Source organism: Drosophila persimilis, unplaced genomic scaffold (assembly GCF_003286085.1).
Source record: "Drosophila persimilis strain 14011-0111.01,24,50 unplaced genomic scaffold, DperRS2 tig00001273-arrow-arrow-pilon, whole genome shotgun sequence".
Lineage (NCBI taxonomy): Eukaryota > Metazoa > Arthropoda > Insecta > Diptera > Drosophilidae > Drosophila > Drosophila persimilis.
Window position 1 is genome coordinate 42,139 of NW_020825451.1, and position 19,921 is coordinate 62,059.

The 19,921-nt window shown below is 50.3% G+C and overlaps 2 protein-coding genes across 2 annotated transcripts; both read left to right on the forward strand.

The window, feature by feature from the left end:
• The first annotated feature begins 11,630 nt into the window (after positions 1 to 11,630).
• LOC113566923 (glycerol-3-phosphate phosphatase-like) lies at positions 11,631 to 12,858 on the forward strand. The gene is given in 3 exon segments (XM_026994136.1): positions 11,631 to 11,891; positions 11,893 to 12,404; positions 12,469 to 12,858. Coding segments are annotated over 3 exon segments (966 nt in total). The 3' UTR covers positions 12,662 to 12,858.
• Positions 12,859 to 15,715: 2,857 nt separating this feature from the next.
• Positions 15,716 to 16,392, forward strand: LOC113566924 (glycerol-3-phosphate phosphatase-like). Its single transcript, XM_026994137.1, has 2 exons — positions 15,716 to 16,057; positions 16,112 to 16,392. The coding sequence occupies exons 1-2, from the start codon at positions 15,729 to 15,731 to the stop codon at positions 16,290 to 16,292; spliced, it is 510 nt and encodes a 169-aa protein (XP_026849938.1). The 5' UTR covers positions 15,716 to 15,728; the 3' UTR covers positions 16,293 to 16,392.
• Positions 16,393 to 19,921: the final 3,529 nt, after the last annotated feature.

Below are 19,921 nucleotides of genomic sequence, written 5' to 3' on the forward strand. Positions count from 1 at the left end.
TGCGCTTTTTCTTCAGCTCTTCAAGGACGATATTGTTGGCTTTTGAGGTCATATTGATTCTCAATACAAGCAACTGAAGGCGAAAGATCGTTTCTAATAATCGTATTTAATGCCGAGGCAAGCAATGAAATAATGGGTAATTGTACCCAAACGAGGTGAAAAACCAATATACCCGAAAAATGTAGGGTATAGCGTCGCTTGGCTGGCGCGTACACGAAAACCACACAAGAATACCAACGAACTGCACTGGTGACAAGCGAAAACGAAAAATTTCACCGCTGCAGTTCTGAAGAATTAATGTTGTGTATACGTATGCACCGACAACGATCGACGCTAAATTGATTTGCGAAGCACGACTTTGTCTTAATTGATAGTTGGATCCTACTGACACCAAACGAATATACCCGACGAAAACAGGGTAGCGCGTCACTTGGTGTTTGGTTTGGATCAAGCGCGCCAAACAAAAGAACAACGATAAGCAACGGTGAAGAGCGAAAGCGAGACGAAAAAATTCACCGCTGCAGCTGCGTATTGGTATGCGTGCTTGGCCAACGACCCAACTATACATATATTTGACACAACGAAAACGAGAAAGGGGAAAGGGGCGACAGCGATTGCAGTTAAAATGAGTTATATGTGTAGTTATTGCGTCCAAGAGGGTTAGATGTACATATGTATTTATATATGTATTAATATATATGCTCAACTCTAACTACAGCATGCAATCTAGCTCTACTATGTCATACGTATGTGCCAAGAATTGAAAGCGAGGTGCAATTGTTTCAGCACAAGACAATAATTGCGAGTTTTTTAATCTTTTCGTCTTCACTCGAGCTTTCAATTTTTTGCACAAATACCTCTTGGGAAGATAGGAAATTCCAGGTGCTGTACTCTCCTCTTGTATATATGTAGCTGCAGACAGGGTATTGCACGACCGACGCGGTGATTTTTAGTTTGGTTTGTTTAATTATTTTCACACACGTCGCGGTCAATTTGGCAATTTAGCTGCCGCACATATGCATGTACATGTATGTATGTATGTAGAATAGATTTTGGCTATTTATCTTTTCTTCACTGTGTCACTGTCACTTTTTGCCTTCCACTTGACTTAATATGTACGTTTAAATTGCAAGTCCACCCGGGGGCGCCATGAAATTTTAGAATAGTTTTTCTAAATAACAATACCGAAATTTTGGGTGACTGCAATTTTTTTTATACCCGATACTCAAAATGAGTATTGGGGTATATTAGGTTTGTGGTAAAAGTGTATGTGTGTAACGTCCAGAAGGAATCGTTTCCGACCCCATAAAGTATATATATTCTTGATCAGCATCAATAGCCGAGTCGATTGAGCCATGTCTGTCTGTCCGTCTGTCCGTCCGTCCGTCTGTCCGTCTGTCCGTCCGTCCGTCCGTCTGTCCGTCCCCTTCAGCGCCTAATGCTCAAAGACTATAAGAGCTAGAGCAACGATGTTTTGGATCCAGACTTCTGTGATATGTCACTGCTCCAAAAATATTTCAAAACTTTGCCATGCCCACTTCCGCCCCCACAAAGGGCGAAAATCTGTGGCATCCACAATTTGGACGATACAAGAAAACTAAAAACGCAGAATCGTAGAAGATGACTATATCTTACAGAGTGCAAAATCTGAACCAGATCGTATAATTATTATAGCCAGAATCACGAAAACAATTTCACTCTTTCTCGCTCTGTCTCTCTCTAACACACAGGTTTCATGGTCGGTTTTGCCAATTGCAAAATATGAGTTCAAGGATCTCAGAACCCATAAAAGCTAGAGCAACCAAATTTGGTATCCACACTCCTGTGATATCGGACCTTGACCTTTTCGTGTCCAAATTTCGCCACACCCCCTTCCGCCCCCGCAAAGGACGAAAATCTGAGGCAACCACAAATCTCAGAGACTATTAAGGCTAGAGTAACCAAATTTGGTACACACACTCCTTTAAAATGTCACTATAAAACGTATATCTCAGAATTTCGCCCCACCCCCATCCGCCCCCACAAAGGACGAAAATCTGTTGCATCCACAATATTGCAGATTCGAGAAAACTAAAAACGCAGAATCATAGAGAATGACCATATCTATCCGGTTGCTGAATTTGGATCAGATCAGGTCATTTTTATAGCCAAAAGGAACAAACCAATTTGCACTGGCTACGCAGCGCCCGACGTCACGCTCCGACTGATTTTTTGTCTCTCTCGCACACACTCTTTGTCGTGTCGCTTAATATTAGCGCCATCTGCCGGAGGAGAGCATCGGGAGAGTATCGGGTATAACTGTAGAGTTGCGGTGTCCGCAGCAACTCACAACGTTCCCCCTCGTTTTATTTTAATACGACGAAAAGAAAAGGGGTGCGTGCGTTCGATTTCAGGGGTTTTTCTCGACTTCTTTGCATATATTAAACCAATTTCTTCTAAGCCTACCTTACCTACGGTGGCAAAGCGGGGCGAATTCGCCAAGAGCGAGAGAGCGAGCTTTTATTGCGCTCCCGCTTTGCCCTAGCCTAACTTACACTAGACTTCATGAAATACTATCCTAATAACAATTATTATAATTCAAATGGCGCTACAGGGTTCGTTACAGGCACGACATGGAATAAGCGATCCAAAACGGCCCCTGACATATACGATTGCGGTAGCTAGCAGCACGTTTTGGCTAGGCAGAGATTTCTGATTCGAGGGGGGAGGGCTAGTATAATTGCTTGCTACTAGGGCACTCGCAGGATCATGCTGGGTCGATTCCGTGCTCGGCGACGGCAACTCAGCGTAATCGCCCAACTGCATGTGGAGCAGTGTGTGATGCTTGGCTTGGCAATTTCTACATGCCCCTGACTTGCAGCGTTGCAATGAATGGCCTTTGTTAAGACAGTTTAGACATAAATGGCGCTTCTTCACCTCCTTGTATCGAGAAAAAACAGGGAGATCTAGAAATGCCTGGCATCGGGATATGTAGTGATCGGAGGATTTGCAATACTTGCATGTTGAGCTATTATGATAGTTAATGGAGGTGATTAGGGTGCTAGGTTTACTTTCTCTCACCTGCTGGCTAGGAATTGTTACTATAGCCGATACCAAATTTTCCAGCATCCGACATCTTGCTTCCAAGAATGAGGCCATGCTTCACCACCGAGGCAATCCTGACGTCGGCAAGTTCTCTTCCCATTTCTCCTTGGTCTTGTGGTCCAATTTCGTGCCTATGATGAAGATCAGCAACCCATCGGAAATTTCCTGCGGGGTCGCCAAGGTCTGAAGTGCACGCAAGTGCGAATTGATTTTGTCGCTGAGCGGGCGCAAGCCGATAGCCACCCCTTTCAGCCCGAAAATAGCCTTGACGTGTGCCTGAAAATGTAACAGTTTATTATCGAATGCGGCATCGAAATCCGCATTCATTCGCTCGATTTGCTCTAAGCGAGCTTGAAGTTCTGCCTTGTGCTTGTAGAAATCTACATCACTCGGCATTGCTGCGTTCGCGACATTGGAAGGCTCAGGTGCTGCCATGTTGAGGTTTTAAAAGAGCCACTCAGCACGACCGAAAAAGACACCCTGTATACGTATAAACGTGCCTTTGGCTGTGGGGCTGTGCGAGCTGTCCGATTCCGCTTTGTACTTCGAGTAGCGATCACGGCGGACCCCACTGGCTTTTCAGAACGAAACCCCAACAACAACGACGCAGCAGCAGCCAAAACGAGAGAGGAATACACCAAGGACCGAAAACCAACGGCATGGACGCAGTAACGGCGAGGAATACACCGAGAAAGCTGAAACCCAACGACAACGACGCAGCAGCAGCCAAAGAGGGAGAGGAATACACCAAGAATCAAAATCCAACGGCACCGACACAGCAACGGGGAGGAATACACAAAGAACCGAAACCTATCGACACCGACACAGAAACGGGGAGGAATACACCAAGAAGCAAAACCCAACGACAACAACTCAGCGGAAGCCAAAGAGAGAGTGGAATACACCAAGAGCCGAAACGGTAGCCAACAGCATCAATTCAGCGACGGCCGAAGACGAGAAGCGCCGAAAAGATAAGCCGCCAGCGTCGACGCCGCAACGAAGCGCCGAAACGGTAAGCCCACAGCAGCAACGGCAGAAGAGAAACGCGGAAAACCAAAACCGAGTAACGACGCGCCAGCAGCGAAAAGGAGAGACAAGAGTCACCGGCGCAGCATATACGCCGAACGACGGCGCCAGCCCTCTGCCGCCGCGAGAATGACGACGCTGACCGCCCACGCTGACGCTGGATCGGGAGAGTTCTGAGGCTGGAGGAAAAAAACGTGGATAGAAGAGATTCGATTGGGAGCAGTCGTAGGAGTCGGACGTGTTCGCGGAAAAATTCGAGTGTCTTGGAAAAAGTAAAAACACGTGGCGGCCCGGATCCACGCCAACGCTATCAGTGACACGGGGAAGATCCTGCATCGACGCTGCGCTTACGGGGAAGACCCTGCATCGATATTACACTTACGGAGAGGAGATCCTGCATCTACGCTGCACCCACGGGGAAGAGGAGGCTTTCGACGAGTACAAGCGTGGGAGTTCAGGGGTAAGCTAGTCTCTAGGCGTGTATACGGGCTGCTGAGCGGTGCGATAGGTAGGGAACAAAGAAAGAATAAAGTGAAATGTAACGAATATAACAGAAACATAGCCCGACCACCAACAATCTAGACACTAGAGAACCTGGAGGCCCGGGGCTTCATCTTCTCTGCCCTTCCTCCCGCCTCTTGGCCGAGTCTGCGTGATTCCATCCAGTAGTTCGTAGCCCGACAGGATCCTGAGGCCGCTGTCCGGCGATTGCCTAGGCGTTCTCGGTGACCCTCCGCCTGATTCCCTCCCGTAGTTTGTGCCCCGCAGGGTCCCAAAGCCGCTATCCGACGATCGTCTAAGCGTCCCCGGTGACGCCTGTTGGTGTCTCGCCTGATTCCCGTAGTTCCCTGGGTCCCGACGGGGCTGTCCGGCGATTGCCTAAGCCCTCTCGGCGATACCTGCCCTGTATGATAAAGACTTTCGCAGTAATGTTTAGCCCGATAGTGTCCCGTGAGTGCTATCCGGCGATTTCCTAGGCACTATCGGTGAAGCTTGTCGATATCCCTGACCCTCGTAGTATCTCTTAGGCCGACAGGGTCCCGTAAGTACCGTCCGGCGATAGCCGGTACTCTCGGCGATACTTGTCGGTATTTCCGCATAGCAAAGTCCCCTTTCCGCGTCGTAGTAATTCTTAGGCCGACAGGGTCCCGTAAGTACCGTCCGGCGATAGTCTAGGTACTCTCGGCGATACTTGTCGGTATTTCCGCATAGCAAAGTCCCCCTTCCGCGTCGTAGTAATTCTTAGGCCGACAAGGTCCCGTAAGTACCGCCGGGCGATAGCCTAGGTACTCTCGGCGATACTTGTCGGTATTTCCGCATAGCAAAGTCCCCCTTTCCGCTTCGTAGTAACTCTCAGGCCGGCGGGGTCCCGTAAGTACTGTCTGGCGATAGCCTAAGTACTCTCGGCGACCCCTGTCGGTATTATCACATAGTAAAGACCTCCGTATTGATTCTGAGTTCGGTGGAGTCCGGAAGGCGCTATTCGGCGATAACCTGAGTGCTCTCGGTGAAACCGACTGCCACGTCCCACGCTACGATCGCTCCCGTCCGCGGGAATGCCGCCCCGTCCCCATCGTCGGTCCGAAATACGGAGTCCCGGCAAATTATAAATATTACTGTAATTTCGACCCTGGAGTAGACTGAGATATGTACCCCAGCCCAGGATCGCTTCCGTACAGATGGCGCCCGAGCAGGGACTCCGGGATTCCGTTAAGTTTTGTGGCGCTAAGTGGAACAATCGATCAAAAAAAAACGAGGGGGAAAGTTGTGAGTTGCTGCGGACACCGCAACTCTACAGTTATACCCGATACTAAGTCAGTATGGCTCTCCTCCGGCAGACGCCGCTAATATTAAACGACACGACAAAGAGTGCGTGCGAGAGAGACAGAAAATCAGTCTGAACGTGACGTCGGGCGCTGCGTAGCCACTAAAAATTGATTTCTTGCTTTTGGCTACAAAAATGATCCGATCTGATCCAGATTCGGCAACCGGATAGATATGGTCATTGTCTATGATTCTGCGTTTTTAGTTTACTCGATTTTGCAATATTGTGGATGCAACAGATTTTCGTCCTTTGTGTGGGCGGAAGGGGGTGGGGCGAAATTTTGAGATATACGTTTTATAGTGAGATCTAACAGGAGTGCGGATACCAAATTTGGTTACTCTAGCCTTAATAGTCTCTGAGATTTATGAATATCCCCAGATCTGCATCCTTTGCGGGGGCGGAAGGGGGTGTGGCGAAATTTTGAAACAAACTCGTCTCGGTCCGATATATTAGGAGTGTGGATACCAAATTTGGTTGCTCTAGCTTTTATAGTCTCTGAGATCTAGGCGCTAATGTTTTACTCTAAGCAAAGCCGCCTATGCTACGTGTGTGTTAGAGAGAGACAGGGCGAGAAAAAATGAAATTGTTTTCTTGATGCTGGCTATAATAATAATACGATCCAATTCAGATTCTGCACTCTAGAAGATATAGTCATCTTCTACGATTCTGCGTTTTTGGTTTTCTCGTATCTTTAAAATTGTGGATGCCACAGATTTTCGCCCTTTGTGGGGGCGGAAGTGGGCGGGGCAAAGTTTTGAAATATTTTTGTAGCAGTGACATATCACAGAAGTCTGGATCCAAAACATCGTTGCTCTAGCTCTTATAGTCTTTGAGCACTAGGCGCTGAAGGGGACGGACAGACGGACGGACGGACAGACGGACGGACGGACAGACGGACAGACGGACAGACAGTTATGGCTCAATCGACTCGGCTATTGATGCTGATCAAGAATATATATACTTTATGGGGTCGGAAATGTTTCGGTTGACACTTGATCATTAATTATATTTGCGCGTGGCGGGGCATCGTTTGTGCGGGAATCGAATCTATATATATATAACTACTTAAGTACACATATACACACATACATACATATAGTATACATGTAGCCCTGAAAGCAATCATATAAAAACGCCAACTTAATTGATTAACGATGGGGCTGTGCCGTAGAACTCATGGTCGCTGCCGCAGTCTTGGGCATGGGTTAATCCAAATGGCAAAGAAACTCCCCCCCCCCCCCCCCTCCCACTCCGCCCCCAAACAAGCGCCAACCGCGCGCACCATTTGCTTTATTAAATTGTCATCTATGGTGGGGTTTGTCTTTGGGCTCTGAGTTTCGGGGCTCATACAAAGGCGGAATTGGGTCAGAAAGTGGCCTGCTGATTAAGCTGGGGCGTAGGAGTGAGGGTACTCGTGTTTGGCCAGCTCCACATCCAGCTCCTCTATCCTTTCCCCCCTGCTGCTGTGTTGCCAAGGGCTAAGGATTTATCGCGCCGGCTTCTGCGAGGGCTACACTCAACGATGATCGACGAGGATTGAAGCCTGGAAATCAGTCGAAATGACTATCAATAGGAGATCGAAATGGAAGGAAGGATGCGTCCTGGGGAGACAGGATTTGCCACGGCTGTGTCTCTGATGGTGGTAGGTCCATTCTTTCTTTCCTTGAGCCCTTTCTGAAGAGCCAATATCCACAAAAATGTAAGGATTGGATAGAGATTTGTATAACCTTTTATGGGGTTATATTTCTAGAAATTTTAGTGTGTTTTTTTTCAAGACTTGGGTTATTTATTGGCTGCTCTGCTGTTTTTTAGTGGGTCAAGGGCTTTGGTAATTGATTTCTTATAATTTCCTGGCGCTGCCCCCATCTGGTGTTGCATATTAAATGTGAAATTGATATTCTCGTCGCCCTCCTGGAGGACAACAACAGCACAAGCTGAAGCATTTTGTGGGCCTGTAAATCAAGGAGCGCGTGTATGCGTGTGTGCGTGGATGGGTGGATGGGTGGATGGGCGTGTGTGTGTGGGTGGGTATGGGTGTAAGATGATTTATGAAACGAGCAGCAGTTTGTGGCGGCTGCCGCCGGACACCGGACATCGGACACCGGACACCGGGCTCTGGTCAGCGGGACACAAATGAAAATGTGCAACAAAAAGTGGCTGCCACACACAGCAAACAATTGGAGGGGAAAAAGAGCAGCAGAACAGCCAGAACAGCCAGAACACCCGGCGGCATTGATGGCACAAAGTGGAAATAATGGCTTGAGTTTGGTTTCGGCTTTGGCTTTGGTTTTGGTTTGGTTACGTTTTCGCTTAAGTTATAAATTACAATGATTGACGTTGCTTTAAATATTCTCGAAATATGTGATACATGTGTGTGGCTATTTGTTTAACTGAAATGCAGGCCCGTGGCAAGTCCTTGCAGGGGAGTTTTTATGAAATATTTAAGTTTTGCCGGGGAGCGGCAAGGCTGCAAGCTGTCTGCTGCATCTCTGAGCAAAAGTCAGTCGGTTGAGAAGGGTCGGCGACAGGACATGCCTGGAAGAGGATACCCTGTCTGAACGGAGGGCGGATAAATACTTTGAATCTTGCACCATGAATGTCCTCCGCAAGGGCCCAATGTTTATGGGCACAGCTTACGCGCTTCGCCTGGACTTCTAGTCGAACAATCACAGGCGAGTCGACACAGGCAGTAGCCTTGCCACAATCGCCTCTCGCCTTTGGTGTGGATATGCAAATCGTTTATTTATTCAACTGCCATGTGGCCGTATATTCAGCCCAGCCTTGGGGGCACTGCATAAAAGTATACAGTGTCCCCCAGCCAATATTCATGCTTGTCTGCCGTCAGATCTGGCATCTCTCGAATGAGTTTTTGGGGGACATTTGCAGACACAAATTATAATGTGCTATAATTTGGTTTAATGTACGCACATTGAAACCCTAACCGCAGAAACAACAACAGAACAAAACTCCCTTATTGCCCCCAAGGCCGCCCCCCCTACAGCTACTGCTGTGGCATTGCTCATACGCAGTGTGAGCCGGAAGCGGGGCCTGCGAGCGTGGCCGAGCGGGGGGGCCAAGGCCGGAAGGGACTCACTCCGTTGAGCTTGTATTCGGAATTTAAATTTCATGCGGCTGACCAAGGTGCACTCATTGCTGAAACATTGAGTATTTTAAAGAGCACAGGACATGGCACATATGGCCATAGCCTTGCCCTTAAGGGACTCTTTAAGGCCTGGCCGAGGAGAATTCCTGTGGCTTGCATAACCACTCCAAAATCGAAGAGTCCTGGCCAGGTTAAGCTATTAATCGTTGTGTCATGTCCGTGCTTGTGGTAAAATCCTTAGAAATACAGCTTAGATGTTTAGCATTCGGGAAGGGGTGTGAGGAGTCGGGGGGTATGTATTGTTTGTGCTTCATGAAACAACAAAAACGTTTCAATTGTGTCAAGCTTGTGAAATGCAACTCGAAAGTCCCCCCCCCCCCCCCTGGCAGCAGAATGCCCATCAGTCAGCCGCCGTAGAGATTATACCTACTGGAGACAGGGGCTTATCGAGGGTATCTCGGGGAAACGGCAACGTAGTCGGCCAACTAGGGTGTCCGGCGACAGACAAAACGCAAAGGAAACGGCAGGGAGGCAATACATTTTCCGCAAATAATTGCGCCTTGTGAACCCAGCTGATGATGCTATCTTCGGATGATTTATACGCAGATATCGGATAATTTAAAGTTGGCCACTGTTGTCACCATGCCACCAGATAGGGGGCCACCATTCGGAAGAGAGAAAAAACCCGTAACATGATTTAAGCGACTGTCGATGCCCCGAGCTCGAGCCGGCACTAGTGCCCCTCCCCCCAGGCAGAGTGGATTGCGGCGACCGGCCACTGATTAGCATATAAATCAAGTGGATTTCAGCCTTCGTCTCGAGGTATTAATTAGGGAAAAAACAACAGCCCCAGGGCCCCCACTGAACTCCGAGGGAGGCCCAAGAAATTAACTTTTTCTTGTAAACTTAATAAAAAAGTTTCCGTTTCTCGGTGCTCGGTTCTTGGTTCGCTTTCTGCTTTTTTCTGGGTTCCGAAAAAAGTTTGGTCAAACTTTGTGCTTAAAATTCCATTTGGATACTATTGCCTCTCGATACCTAGTCGAGTGGAATTTGCTCGTTTGTTGTTCCGCTCCGCTCTTGTATTGTTTGCAGAGAGAATGGAGAATGCATTCCATGTGGATTTGCCACTTGCCTCTGCTTCTGCTTCTGCTTCTGCTTCTACTTCCGCCCCAAGCCATCCATCAGTGGGCCCCATCTAGTGTTGGGTAAACTGCGAAAACTGGGAAAAATGTAAAGCGCTTTCCACTTGAGGAAATTGAGTTATGCTGCAAATCCACACACACTCAAACCTTACGTAAAGAGACAGAAGGTGCTTAGATATATTTCACAGGCGACAAAACTTTCAAGGAGGATTTCCTTTTGGGCTGCAATTAATTGGCGAGGCCCTGAGATACCGACTATGGAAATTGTAGTAAAATTAATCTGAAAATATTCGACACACTCGTAAATATATTCTTACAAATTTAATAGATTTTTAATAGATTTAAATCTAAGTAATTTTTTTTTTTTATTTTTTTTTTATTACAAATCAGCTTTACTTAAACTATGATCTAATATTAGTGATATTTACATTGGCTTACTACATATTTTAAGAGTTTAGTGATTAGGTTTATATACAAATTTTAATGATGTGTTATTCAGCAAATTTTTGTATTTTTTATGTTCGATGGGACGTTTGAGTCTGCGTGGGTCTAAGTAAATACTTTATTGACATGTGAGTGTTTCCTTTTCCCCTGAGCGAGAAAATCATGGAAATTTCGAAAGTCGCGTTTCCTGGCTTTTTGCCTTGGCCCGGAGGCAGCGGCTTATCCCCGGCACGGTCTCGAGCTCTGCTCCCCCCCGGTTGTTGGCCAATTTGCGTCGATTTTTCGCCCTCTATTTTAAGAGCCGTGAGCCGCCATTTGACCGGGGGCCATTCAACAGAGATCCGTTAAACTGCGGCAGATTTGAAAGCCCGGACAAGATTTAATGAATTTATGTCAAGGTGCGAGGGAATGTCTCTCTCTCCCTCTGTCCCTGTCTCTGGGCGCTGGGCAGTGGACAAGTGTCGGATTTGGTCGCTCGTAGGAGACAGGACCTGTCAACAATAAAGCCTGAATGCCATTTTAATTGGCGCATCGGGGCGTTGGCTGCTGGTCGAAAAGGCGCGAATCCTTGGCAGAGAACTGGCTCCCCCAGGACTGGGTACGGGGGAGGGGGATGCTCCGTTTGGCCTTCAGTCGTTGCGCACAATTAAAAGTTGTCCGCGATGTTTGCCCCCGGACCCGGACCCGGACCCGCACCCAAGCCCAAACCCCAGCCCAAACCCAAGCCGAACCACAGCCAGGGTCCATTCCGGTCTTGGCCAAAAGTAGCAAAATGAGCAAAAGTTTAGTGAATTAAGTGCATCGGAGAATGGCAGCCCGTGACGGTCCCGGGGAGTGGTCGGCGACAGCTCAAAGGTCACGGGGTCCCGGGACAAACTTTCCATTGATTTTAGCAGCCACAAGCAGAGTGCAAGATTTCAGGGGAGATTTCAAGCCATAGTATGCCCTGAGTTTAGAGGATACTTAGTCGATCATCAGCCCACATTGATTCGGATACGGACTGAGAATGAATTTCGTTTTGTCGCGGCGAGTGCTGCGGATGGGCGGCTGCCAGGTGCTGGAACCAAACATATATAATGTCCGCCAACTGCTGAAGACCTTCGACACGATCGTCTACGCCGCGGATGGGGTGCTGTGGCGCCACGATCAGGCACTCACGGGAGCTGCCGATACGTTCAATGCCCTGCGGGCGATGGGCAAGAATTCGTTCATCTGCACCAACAACTCGGAGGCCTCGTGCCGGGCCCTGAGCAAGAAGGACAGACAGCATGGGCTTCCTGATAGCCGAGAACGAGATCCTCTCCTCGGCGCAGGCTCTGGCCCGCTATATGCGAGAGCGGAAGTTCAATCGCAAGGTCTACATCGTGGGTGGCCAGGGCATCAAGGACGAGCTGCGGCAGGTCGGGATCGAGAGTCTGCCGCTGGACTTGGCCTCCACGCAGGAGAACTCCATGGTGGACCAGGTGCAAAAAATGTACTTAGATGCGAATGTGGGCGCCGTGGCCGTCGGCATGGACTTGGGCCTCAATGTGCTGAAGCTGACCAAGGCCAGCATATACCTCCGGGACCCAAAGACCCTCTTTTTGGCCACCAATCGCGATCGCGCCTTTCCAGTGGCTGCCGACCGTCAAGTGCCCGGGGCGGGAGTCGTGGTGGCTGCCATACAGGCGGTGGCGAAGCGGGCCCCGTTCACCTGCGGCAAGCCCAGTCCCTATGTCTGCTCCCATCTGATACGTCAGGGTGTCATCGAGCCGGAACGCACCCTGCTGGTGGGCGACACGTGAGTTTCTCACTCCTATATGGTATTTTCGCTTACTTTCATGCCTTTCCCCCCCCCCGCCCAGCATGTACACGGATATGCAGTTCGGCTACAACTGCGGCTTTCACACTCTACTGGTGGGCACTGGCGTCAGCAGTCTCCAGGATGTCCGCCATGCCCTGGCCTCTAAGCAGGCCTTTGCGTACCAGCAGATACCAGACCTGTATCTGCACAGGCTCTCGGACTTGCTGCCATTCATACCCTCCCGAAACTATTAAGGCCCCTACACCTGACACCTTACCCCTTACACCTTACCCCTTAGACTACATTCATTACTTTAGACAGACAGATAGACACCACGCTCTTACGGCAGTACTTTTGATACCCCTCGCTGTGGGGGGAATGTATAATTGATTGATAATTAAATTTATGTGGCACTGGCGCGCCCTTTAGGGGGGATCCCGAGAAGGGTCCTGAGAGCGGTTAATACGATGTGTACCTATTATTTCTCGGTGCTGGGCTTGCTCTGTTCAAACAGTGCTTTTTGATTGGATCTGAGATCTTGGTTTCTGAGAAAACTCACAATCTAGTACTGGCTGTGTGGAATGTCAATTGTGGTTTGACTGTTTTATTGTTGTTTCAAAATATCACCTACGAGCAGTTGTAGTCCCGTGCTGAGCCATGTTCAAGCGTACCTGCACGGATCTGACCAAAATACCCAAGGAGAAGGTGCGCCAGTGGCTGACCACAATCGAATCGGTGATATTCGATGCCGACGGTGTTCTGTGGCACCTGAACCGGCCGATCAATGGGGCAGTGGAGACCTTTAATATGATCAAGAGCTCGGGCAGGCAGGTGCTGGTGGCGACCAACCATTCGGGTCTGCTCACCAAGGATCTGGCCGCGAAGGCGCACCAGTTCGGCTACGAGATCCAGGAAGAGCAGATACTGAGCTCGGCGCTGTCCGTGGCCAGGTTCCTCAGCGCGAAGGGGTTCAAAAAGAAGGCGTACATCGTCGGGGAGTCGGCCATTGTCGATGAGCTTGCCAAGGAGAACATCTGCAGCTTCTCTGTGGGCAAGGAGAAGCTGCTCAAGCTCATGGAACAGTTTGCCAAGCATATGTACCTGGATCACGAGGTGGGCGCCGTGATAATCGGCAAGGATGAGAGCTTCAATGTGCCGAAGATAATCAGGGCCAGTTCGTACCTCCAGGGGCCGAAGGTCCTCTTCCTGGGCACCTGTCTGGACACCGCCTATCCGGTGGGCAAAAACCGGATGATTGTGGGCGCCGGTGCCATGGTGGCCGCCGTGAAGGCCATCACTGGCCGAATGCCGCTGATTTTGGGCAAGCCGAATCCCCTGATGGTGGAGCAGCTGCTGCAATGCGGCGTCCTCAAGCGGGAGTCCACGCTGATGGTTGGCGACACGTAAGTGGTCCGTCCTCCTGCCCCACCTGCTCTTACCTCACCCGCCTATTCCAGTCTCTACACGGACATTCTGTTCGCCAGCAACTGCGACTTCCAATCGCTTTTCGTGGGCACCGGCGTCAGCATCTTGAAAGAGGTGCGCCAGATTTGCAATGACGAAGGACACATTCGCATCTAAGTACATTTTTTGCACCTGGTCCACCATGGAGTTCTCCTGCGTGGAGGCCAAGTCCAGCGGCAGACTCTCGATCCCGACCTGCCGCAGCTCGTCCTTGATGCCCTGGCCACCCACGATGTAGACCTTGCGATTGAACTTCCGCTCTCGCATATAGCGGGCCAGAGCCTGCGCCGAGAACGAGATCCTCTCCTCGGCGCAGGCTCTGGCCCGCTATATGCGAGAGCGGAAGTTCAATCGCAAGGTCTACATCGTGGGTGGCCAGGGCATCAAGGACGAGCTGCGGCAGGTCGGGATCGAGAGTCTGCCGCTGGACTTGGCCTCCACGCAGGAGAACTCTATGGTGGACCAGGTGCAAAAAATGTACTTAGATGCGAATGTGGGCGCCGTGGCCGTCGGCATGGACTTGGGCCTCAATGTGCTGAAGCTGACCAAGGCCAGCATATACCTCCGGGACCCAAAGACCCTCTTTTTGGCCACCAATCGCGATCGCGCCTTTCCAGTGGCTGCCGACCGTCAAGTGCCCGGGGCGGGAGTCGTGGTGGCTGCCATACAGGCGGTGGCGAAGCGGGCCCCGTTCACCTGCGGCAAGCCCAGTCCCTATGTCTGCTCCCATCTGATACGTCAGGGTGTCATCGAGCCTGAACGCACCCTGCTGGTGGGCGACACGTGAGTTTCTCACTCCTATATGGTATTTTCGCTTACTTTCATGCCTTTACCCCCCCCCCGCCCAGCATGTACACGGATATGCAGTTCGGCTACAACTGCGGCTTTCACACTCTACTGGTGGGCACTGGCGTCAGCAGTCTCCAGGATGTCCGCCATGCCCTGGCCTCTAAGCAGGCCTTTGCGTACCAGCAGATACCAGACCTGTATCTGCACAGGCTCTCGGACTTGCTGCCATTCATACCCTCCCGAAACTATTAAGGCCCCTACACCTGACACCTTACCCCTTACACCTTACCCCTTAGACTACATTCATTACTTTAGACAGACAGATAGACACCACGCTCTTACGGCAGTACTTTTGATACCCCTCGCTGTGGGGGGAAAGTATAATTGATTGATAATTAAATTTATGTGGCACTGGCGCGCCCTTTAGGGGGGATCCCGAGAAGGGTCCTGAGAGCGGTTAATACGATGTGTACCTATTATTTCTCGGTGCTGGGCTTGCTCTGTTCAAACAGTGCTTTTTGATTGGATCTGAGATCTTGGTTTCTGAGAAAACTCACAATCTAGTACTGGCTGTGTGGAATGTCAATTGTGGTTTGACTGTTTTATTGTTGTTTCAAAATATCACCTACGAGCAGTTGTAGTCCCGTGCTGAGCCATGTTCAAGCGTACCTGCACGGATCTGACCAAAATACCCAAGGAGAAGGTGCGCCAGTGGCTGACCACAATCGAATCGGTGATATTCGATGCCGACGGTGTTCTGTGGCACCTGAACCGGCCGATCAATGGGGCAGTGGAGACCTTTAATATGATCAAGAGCTCGGGCAGGCAGGTGCTGGTGGCGACCAACCATTCGGGTCTGCTCACCAAGGATCTGGCCGCGAAGGCGCACCAGTTCGGCTACGAGATCCAGGAAGAGCAGATACTGAGCTCGGCGCTGTCCGTGGCCAGGCCAGCGCGAAGGGGTTCAAAAAGAAGGCGTACATCGTCGGGGAGTCGGCCATTGTCGATGAGCTGGCCAAGGAGAACATCTGCAGCTTCTCTGTGGGCAAGGAGAAGCTGCTCAAGCCCATGGAACAGTTTGCCAAGGATATGTACCTGGATCACGAGGTGGGCGCCGTGATAATCGGCAAGGATGAGAGCTTCAATGTGCCGAAGATAATCAGGGCCAGTTCGTACCTCCAGCAGCCGAAGGTCCTCTTCCTGGGCACCTGTCTGGACACCGCCTATCCGGTGGGCAAAAACCGGATGATTGTGGGCGCCGGTGCCATGGTAGCCGCCGTGAAGGCCATCACTGGCCGAATGCCGCTGATTTTGGGCAAGCCGAATCCCCTGATGGTGGAGCAGCTGCTGCAATGCGGCGTCCTCAAGCGGGAGTCCACGCTGATGGTTGGCGACATGTAAGTGGTCCGTCCTCCTGCCCCACCTGCTCTTACCTCACCCGCCTATTCCAGTCTCTACACGGACATTCTGTTCGCCAGCAACTGCGGCTTCCAATCGCTTTTCGTGGGCACCGGCGTCAGCATCTTGAAAGAGGTGCGCCAGATTTGCAATGACGAAGGACACAGCAAAGTGGACATGATCCCAGACACCTATCTGCCCTCTCTGGGACACTTGCGGGAGTTCCTCTGCTAGATCTGTCGATCATGAACACAACACATGAATGCATGCCCATCCATCTCGTACACCTTCTAAATGTAATGCTTCCGGTAATCACCGGATAGCACTCACGGGACACTGTCGAACTAAGAATTATTACGGGGCCGGGGCACCTAGGCAATCGCCGGATAGTACTCACGGGACACTTTCGAACTAAGAATTGCTACGGGGATCGGGGATATCGACAAGCATCGCCGAGGGTGCCTAGGCAATCGCCGGATAGCACTCACGGGACACTGTCGAACTAATAATTGCTACGGGGGTCGGAGACAGGGTTAGAGAGAGACAGGGCGGAGAAAAAATGAAATTGTTTTCTTGATGCTGGCTATAATAATAATACGATCCAATTCAGATTCTGCAGTCTAAAAGATATGGTCATTCTCTTCGTTTCTGCGTTTTTGGTTTTCTCGTATCGTCAAAATTGTGGATGCCACAGATTTTCGTCCTTTGTGGAGGCGGAAGTGGGCGGGGCAAAGTTTTGAAATATTTTTGTAGCAGTGACATATCACAGAAGTCTGGATCCAAAACATCGTTGCTCTAGCTCTTATAGTCTTTGAGCATTAGGCGCTGAAGGGGACGGACAGACGGACAGACGGACGGACGGACAGACGGACAGACGGACAGACAGACATGGCTTAATCGACTCGGCTATTGATGCTGATCAAGAATATATATACTTTATGGGGTCGGAAACGATTCCTTCTGGACGTTACACACATCCATTTTCACCACAAATCTAATATACCCCAATACTCATTTTGAGTATCGGGTATAACGAGTAGCAGGGGAATCGGGACTGTACTATGCCAGTCGGAACCATTAGGCCAATAATAGCTGTATATCTCTGTAAAACCGCCCGTGAGGTCGACCATTATTCACGTACAGGCGAGGCTGGCTTCCCTAACCTCCCTAGCCATAGCGTCAACACGTGGCCGCCGCGCCCACACGAGGAGGAGAGCGCCGCGGCAAGACGGCAGAGAAAGGGAACCGAGCCGAAGCTGGGTAGAAATCGCTGGAGAGAGAGCGACACGGGCGCGGCGAGCAGCGCGTCGTGAGCGGTAGAGGCCGAGTGAGCGTCGGAATCCTCCCGAAGACCAACCAGCCCGGCTATATATTTCGTACCCAGACCCAGAAGAGGATAGCAAATGCCCGGCCCTCGGCGCGAGCAGTCATTCAATGAACGGTCTTCAGCGCGATCATTCAATGCCCGGCCTACAAAATAGCCGAGAGTAAACGCCCGACCTTCAATGTGATCAGTCAGCGGATCCCACTTTGGGTGTCCCACCCCAAGCGTAATTTAAGTGGGGGGATTATGTAGTGCGCTTGTTGTAAGAAAAAAAATTGTTTGCATCGACGTCTTAATTTTCCCTAAAATTATGCTACGCGAATAGGCTAAGTCTTCTGTTGGGTTCAAGAAAGCTAAGCTTTTAACACGCCATATTATTTATTATATTTCTTTTGGCTGACGTTTTAATCGGCCTCTTCCTCCCACTGTCATTTTGACAAATCGGAAAGAAAAAGGGAAGAACGATGGGATGAGGCCTTGATTTCCGGGAAAAGCAGCTCGCTCTCTCCTCATGGTATCCGAACAGTACGGACGTACTTATCCAGCTCTCAAGAAAAAAATTTAATAAAAGTTAAAAATCAAATAAAAGTTCTCCGTAGATCAGCACGATCCGCCGGCCTTTCGAAAGCAAGACCCCATCCACCCAGTAGAGAAATCAATCCCCCATCCACTGTGCAGAGGATGGTGCAGTTTTTTCCGACGATCGCCCCAAAGCGGGCCACCGTAGAGTTGGGACGCTCCCCCCAACGCCCCAACGCCCTCCACCAAAGCGGTCCACCGTAGAGTTGGGAAACTCCACCTAAAGCCCCAACGCCATCCACCACATCGAGCCCTTCAGCAGTTCCCGAGCTTCAGCGCCGACAGAGAGGGGCCCCTCAGCCGTTTCCGAGCTTTAGCGCCGGCAGCAGCGAGCTCTTCGCCGCCCCAACGCGAGTCGTCGCGACCGAGAGTGGTCCATCCAGCCACCGGGCCAAGAGCCCTAAACAAAAAGTGCCAAGTGATCTTCCTTGCTAATGACAAGGAATAACCAGACTCGTCCAATAAAAAAGAGACCCTGACCCGAATTTTTTTGTCACCGTGCTTCGCCCTAACCTAAAAGTCAGATCATGGCATGTGCAGGTTAAGTGTATTAAATAAACCCCAACGGAACGGGCAGAACTCGTATGAACCTCTTTGTGGCCCATTGTGCATTTACTCCCAAAGAACATATATGCGCTTGTTAGGCCGTTGCCCCTTTTGCCCGTGAAACGAAACCAGCTGCTTGGAGCTTTTTCCGTGCGCCTACACCTTGGTCTATGTATCAAGACCTACCCCCATCGAACCTGAATAAACGAATATATATTGAATAAAGAATAATATATAGAAGTTAAATATGGAATAATTTGATTTATGCTCTATATATGCCCAAAAAAAAGTCCCTAAACAAAAAGAAAAAGAAAAGATCAAGATAATCCGGTGTTAGCCGTGGTCATGCGTGTCCATGTGTGTGTGCTCTCTCTCTAAAACTTACAGGTATATTAGAAGAGTTTTTCTAATCAGTTACCGAAAACTTTGGGTGGCTGTAATTTAAATTATTTATTTGGCGGGGCGAAAAACTTGATACGCTCGATCTATTTCAAGGTTGGCGAACAACTATATTTTCTTCACAATTCAAATCTCTTACTCTAGCTATCCTACGGTGGCAAAGCGGGGCGAATTCGCCAAGAGCGAGAGAGCGAGCTTTTATTGCGCTCCCGCTTTGCCCTAGCCTAACTTACACTAGACTTCATAATTCATAATTCATAGTTCCATCTATAACTAATAATTGTGGCCATGGATGGAAGGTCACGCAACACCGGCCCCGTTGAACGCCTGCATCGGCTTCAACACATTGGGAGCGGCGCTAATTTGTGTATGGGCCGCCGAAAAACCGCTCCAGTGCTAGTCCTTATTTCGACGACCCTGACCATGCCGTCCTCTCCTGCGTGCGTGGCTATGACCCTCCCTACGAGCCACTCCTGAGGCGGCAGATTGTCCTCGGCCACGATGACGAGGTCTCCTTCCTCGAGGTTCGGTTGCTGCTGGTGCCATTTGCCCCGAATTTGCAGCCCCAGGACATATTCGCGGGACCATCGCTGCCAAAACGCTTGCCTGACTGACGAGACAAGTCGCCATCGCCGCAAGCAACTGAGACTCTCCTGGTCCGGAGTCCGCAGTGCTGGGGGGGCGATGAGCGACCCGCCTGTCAGCAGGTGCCCGGGTGTTAGGGCCTCGCCGTCGCTTGGATCTTGGCTGATGGCTCCCAGCGGCCTCGAGTTCATTATGGCCTCGATGCCGACGAGGACTGTGGCGAGCTCTTCGGCGGTTAGGAGCGCGCTGCCTACCGCCCGTAGGAGTAGGCTCTTGGCAGTTTTTACACCTGCCTCCCATAGCCCTCCCATGTGAGGAGCTCGCGGCGGTATGAACGCAAATTCGCATCCGTTTTTTGACGCAAAGTCGCGAATTGCGTCTCCCTGCTCCTTGATCCTGATCCGCAGAGCGCTGAGATGGCGGCTCGCTC

Coding starts and splice junctions, on each gene's coding strand:
- LOC113566924 (XM_026994137.1), top strand. CDS start 15,729: ATGGAACAGTTTGCCAAGGATATGTACCTGGATCACGAGGTGGGCGCC. Junction 16,058..16,111: donor ACGCTGATGGTTGGCGACAT/GTAAGTGGTCCG, acceptor CGCCTATTCCAG/TCTCTACACGGACATTCTGT.